At 43.6% G+C, this 5,375-nt stretch overlaps 1 protein-coding gene across 1 annotated transcript in view; it reads right to left on the bottom strand.

The window, feature by feature from the left end:
- Window positions 1–1,554, bottom strand: part of sfmbt2 (Scm like with four mbt domains 2) — a gene marked incomplete at its 3' end in the record, with an annotated part of 25,053 nt that extends 23,499 nt beyond the window's left edge. The window contains exons 1-2 of the mRNA XM_080537396.1: window positions 1,383–1,554; window positions 441–535 (exon numbers count right to left, since the gene is read on the bottom strand). Of these exons, the coding sequence (XP_080393522.1) occupies window positions 441–535; window positions 1,383–1,473 (186 nt within the window). The 5' untranslated portion in view covers window positions 1,474–1,554. The remainder of the gene's footprint in view (window positions 1–440; window positions 536–1,382) is intronic.
- Between the last annotated feature and the right edge of the window lie 3,821 nt (window positions 1,555–5,375).

Below are 5,375 nucleotides of genomic sequence, written 5' to 3'. Positions count from 1 at the left end.
CTAACGCCTCCCGTGGATCCTGCTTTAGCAGTCCATGCGCTCATGCTGATAGAAATATGCGTGTAGCAGGGTTCAGAGCCACAGGGACTGGTTTGCTGTGGCTTGGGGCTGTGCCAAGTACAATGTCATGGTAATTATGTGTGTGTGTGTGTGTGTGTGTGTGTGTGTGTGTCGTCTTCTCACACGCGGCGGGTTTGTGTGAACAGAAGAAACAATTACAAAGCAAGGCATCTCTGGTATTTCCCTGTGTGTGTGTGTGATTTAGCAGTCAATAACAGGCATGTCTAACTTGGCATGTGTAATGGTGACTATGATCTTTAGCAGGTGAGTCATACTACTATTATTGTTATGAGTCATGCTAAATCGTTATTATAAACAGCATTAGCTAAGGGATCTGTTAACTCAGTTGACGGATATCTGGATCATGTCTGTCCACTCACATGTTTAAATTCTGTGTGGGGGGCAGCGGTCGCCCCCTTCTCCTCCAAGTACTCCTCCCAGCTAAAGTCCGCCTCTTCGTCCACGGAGTCCGCATCTAGTTGGAAGAAAAACACTGTTAATCTCCACGACCACAGTGAATCCAACGACTTGACCAAAGTCACCAATAGAAACCACAAACATTATAGCTACAACATAACACTTAGAAGCCCCATAAAATGGCGATTAGATAGTTTCGATAATGTTCTCAGAACATCGAATCTTGGTTTTTATTTCATCATCTTTTCCAGGAAAGGAGAAATAACATTGTTGTCTTATTTTTTTGGGAATGCAAAATTAGGTCATTTGAAAGTATCCTAAAGTTTCATTTTGTGAGTGTGTGTGTGTGTGTCTGTCTCTCTCTCTCTCTCTCTCTCTCTCTCTCTCTCTCTCTCTCTCTCTCTGTGTCTCTCTCTGTGTCTGTGTGGTTCCTGCTGTGTGGTTTTTCCTCCCCAGGCAGCGTCTCGGGGGACTCCCCAGAGTGAATGCCGTGGGACTTAACCTGTTCTAATGAGAGAGGGAGAGGAGCCTGTTGTGAAAGCTGGGGGGTTTTCTCAATAGAATCTGCTAGGCTCTGCTCTTCTACCTTCTAATGTTACACAGATTGGTGTTGTGGTGAGTTTTAAATAACACCTCCCTTCCCAAGATCATGACATCATACCTCCCACTGTTAAACTCCACCTGACTCAAATGAGTCTTGGAGTGTAATTAAAGCTTTTAACAAGAAAAGTGTTTATTCTACTTTTACAGGAAGAATCCAATCTTTTTTTTTTCTTCCTTTTTTTCTGGTGAGACGGTGTTCCTGTACTGTGTTATGTCTTTGATCCAACTTGTATTTCTTTTCTTTTTTCCACTGTGTACAGGCCGAACAAGGAAGTGAACACAGAGACGCGAGACATCCTCACCTGAGTGCACCTGTTCTCCTTCCCCATTGGTCGGGCTGTGGGGTTTCCCCACAGAGAGGGCCAAAGGCCTGTCCTGTAAGTGGGACTGCATCCCGCTCTCTCTCTCTTCTTCTCTCACTCTCTCTTTCTCTTCCTCGTGACCTTTACCCTTTGCCAACTCCTCCGTCTTCAGTACATCTCTCTCAGACCTCCAGCCTATCACAGAGAGGGGGGGGGGGGGGAGTACAGGATGTTGAGCAATTTAAATCAATATCTTGACAGGCCTTACCCAAAGAATTATCCAAATACCAATGATCAATGATATGTGTTTCTTTCTTACGAGTTCTGGTGACATTACCTCAGGTCTACTAATTCTAGCATAACTAGGATGGTGACTGCCAATGGCACCTGGTCCTAATATAGATTACATTATAAAGAATATAAAGAATATTTTCTTATGACTGATGTATACTCTACAATAGCCAAAAGGAAGTGGACACAATGATGGTCTAGGGCTGTTTTTCATGGTTTGGGCTATGCCCCTTCAGTTCCTCTGAAGGGAAATCTGAATGTTACTGAATACAATGAGATTCTAGAGAATTGTATGCTTCCAACTTTGTGGCAACAGTTTGGGGAAGGCCCTTTCCTGTTTCAGCATGGCAATGCCCCCATGCCTAAAACAAGGTCCATAATGACATGGTTTGCCGAGTTTGGTCTGGGAGAACTTGACTGGCCTGCAGAGCTCTGACCTCATCCCCATCCAACACCTTTTGGAATTGGAACGCTGACTGCGAGCCAATCCTTCTCGCCCTACATCAGTGCCCGACCTCAGTAATGCTCTTGTGGCTGACTGGGAGAAAATGCCAAACCAATTTTCCAAAATCGAGTAAAAAGCCTTCCCAGAAGAGTGCAGGCTGTTATAATAACCTTTATCTGTATAATAATAACCGTATGCTTATATTATATTGTTAAAGCAGCAAAGGGGGGGACCAGCTCCATATTAATGCACATGGTTTTGAATTGAGATGTTCCAACAAGCACATTAGGGTGTGTTGTTGGGGTGTCCACATAGGTATGGCTATGTAGTGTAGATGAGTCACTTACTTCAGACAACTGTACTTTGGATAAAGGTTACTGCTAAATGTAAAAAATGTAAATGTGAAAACGTTCCAGCTCTACAGCTTTGAAGATGAATGAATAGACTGATCTATGAAGTCTAACTATATGCCTCACAATGTGTGTGTGTGTGTGTGTGTGTGTGTGTGTGTGTGTGTGTGTTTGTGTGTGTGTGTGTGTGTGTGTGTGTGTGTGTGTGTGTGTGTGTGTGTGTGTGTGTGTGTGTGTGTGTGTGTGTGTGTGTGTGTGTGTGTGTGTGTGTGTGTGTGTGGGAGAACAGTGTGTCACTGCTGCTAGGGATTTGCATACCTCAGCACAGCACTAGGAGAAAACCAATCACACTGCACTCTGCTTAAACAAGGTAAAACGATAGGAACGACCGTCATAATCCCACCACACACTGTGAACACTATTACAGAAACCATAAAAACAAAGACCTTCAAGTATGATTCAACATCTCATTCATCTCCATCTCAATATGAATCATCACATTCATACCGAAGTAAGGACATTCCTGCAATAAAAAGGGGACAAAAATCAAAATATTAAAACATGTCAAAACATTGTGTGTTTTGTCATGCATCCAATCGACTGGGCTGCGGGATGAGTGCCATTTGTCTCAGCCTCCGCAATGAGTAACTCTAACTAACAACACATCAACCTCTCAATGAAACACTGAGTCGAAGCACACACACACACACACACACACACAGACATTTTAATCATTTCTTTATGTCCACATAGAAACAAGTATACAGGGACACAAATACTGAAGGCACAGATGGGATGCATTCACAAACAGACATGGACAATGTCTTTCACATACAACAGGACAAGACTCACGGGTACAAGTAACACCGTCTCCGCCATATATGGCGGCTGCCAATAATCGCAGAGACAGAGCAATACTTGCTGAGCCTTTTTGCTTCTCCCTTGGACATTCCCAGTAGACACACACACACACACACACACACACACACACACACACACACACACACACACTACTGCTGGTGATGGCCTTCAATCACACACACTCACAACTACCGGCTGTACGACACCAGCTCTCAGCCGATAGGCTACCGAGATCATTTGCCTGAACATTTGCCTGATTCAAAGGCCATGTTCTCACGTTGTGTTCCTCTCTCTGTAAACACTCTGGATGGAGGTGGAGGTGAGGTGACATGGAGGGAGGAATAGCAAGAAGGCTAATGCATGTAGTCTCCTACAGCTTCTTCAATAGCATGACTGTGCCTTTTCACTGCCTGTATTGTTGCTTCACTTGCCTGAATGTCCCCCCCTCTCACACACCTCCCATTGCGTAAACAACTAGCTGAGCTAATTTGACTCACATGATACAGTCCCTTACCCCTCTCCCCTCTCCCCTCTCCCCTCTCCCCTCTCCCCTCTCTATGTATAGCCCTAATGTTCAGGAACTTAAACACACTACCTTTCCTTTGGTTTTAGTCCACAAACTACCAGTGACTAATAGTCCACAGTGCTCATTTAATAACCCACAAAACAAAACAAATATATAGCAAATAGAAATGGAATCAAAATCAGTGGAGACCACATATTCATGCGTTTATGTTCATAGGATAAAGAGAACGTGACACTCTAAATCAAGATTGTTGTTCACTGTGTTGGATTCAAGCCAAACAAGATTAGCTTATGGATGCCGCTGCAATTCAAATTGAACAATCAGATTGGGGGTGACCCAAACATCCCATTTGAATCTGATGTTTCAATTTATTCCACACGTTTGGTCATCTTTTTAATTGTATACGAATCTCATCATCACTGACAAAGTCCAGTCTGAGGAGTTGCTAAAGAGGTCCATTGAGTACCACGGAGCATCCCAGATTGGGTTTAAGGGATTAGCTTGATCTGTAACGCTAATCTCAAACTCAGCCCGTTTCTGCCCCGAGCCTCAGATTGAGGGGGGCGACGTTATTGATTAACCCTGATGAGCCAGTTGGCGTTGACACACTGCACACAGTCCTCCTGCCAGCCTCTCCCTAAAGCCCAACCTCCAGAAGATTTACATGGGGAATTAAGAGATTAAAAAACAGTATTTAGCTGGTGTTTTCTGTTCTGATCATATTTGTTATATCTGTCATATCTGTTTTTTATGAATCATTAAAGGAATGGTAAGAAAGGGACCTCATGTGTCATTTCCCCCACCTCCCTGTTGTATACCTCATTCAAAAGTTTTCTAAATTCTATTAAAAAAAAGTTGTTCATGACAAATGAAACAGAAAGGTTAAATGACACATCTTTCCTCTATCCCTCGTGTAGGTAGGCCTTGTCTATGGTGTGTTTCTCTGAAACCTCCCTGATTAAAACTGTCCTACAATCAGCTGACTGAGACATTTCAAAGAGTGCAAACAACATCGGCCCCCAGGCAGGCCACAACACACACGGGCCACGATGGGGAAACCACACACTCCATCAGCATGCTTCAGGCAACTCCCTCTGCATCAAGCCATTGCGCAAACAACATCACACCAGAAGGGAAATGTGATTAGTTATTTATAACCGTAAACTGTTGTCAGAAACAGGCATTTTTGGTCTTTTTTTGCTTCAATGAGGAGATTACATCAAGTACGGCATTCGCTAAATTCTTCCTGTTGTGTATACTTGTAGGTCTATGATAATTAATAATAATTCATTTTGCCATTTAGCAGACGCTTTTAATCCAAAGCGATTTACAATTACGAATTACAGGGACATTCCCCCTGGAGTAACTGAGGGCTAAGTGCCTTACTCAAGGGCACACACTAGTAGTGGTGTGGTTTTCAGGCGGGATTTGAACTCACAACCTTCCGATCACAAGTCCAACTCACTATCCACTAGACCACCACTACCCCTACCCTATGACAGTGACATACGCTCTCGCTG

Source organism: Nansenia antarctica, assembly GCF_963989245.1.
Source record: "Nansenia antarctica genome assembly, chromosome: 8".
In the NCBI taxonomy this organism is placed as follows: domain Eukaryota; kingdom Metazoa; phylum Chordata; class Actinopteri; order Argentiniformes; family Microstomatidae; genus Nansenia; species Nansenia antarctica.
This window is presented reverse-complemented; position numbering and strand designations above follow the sequence as displayed.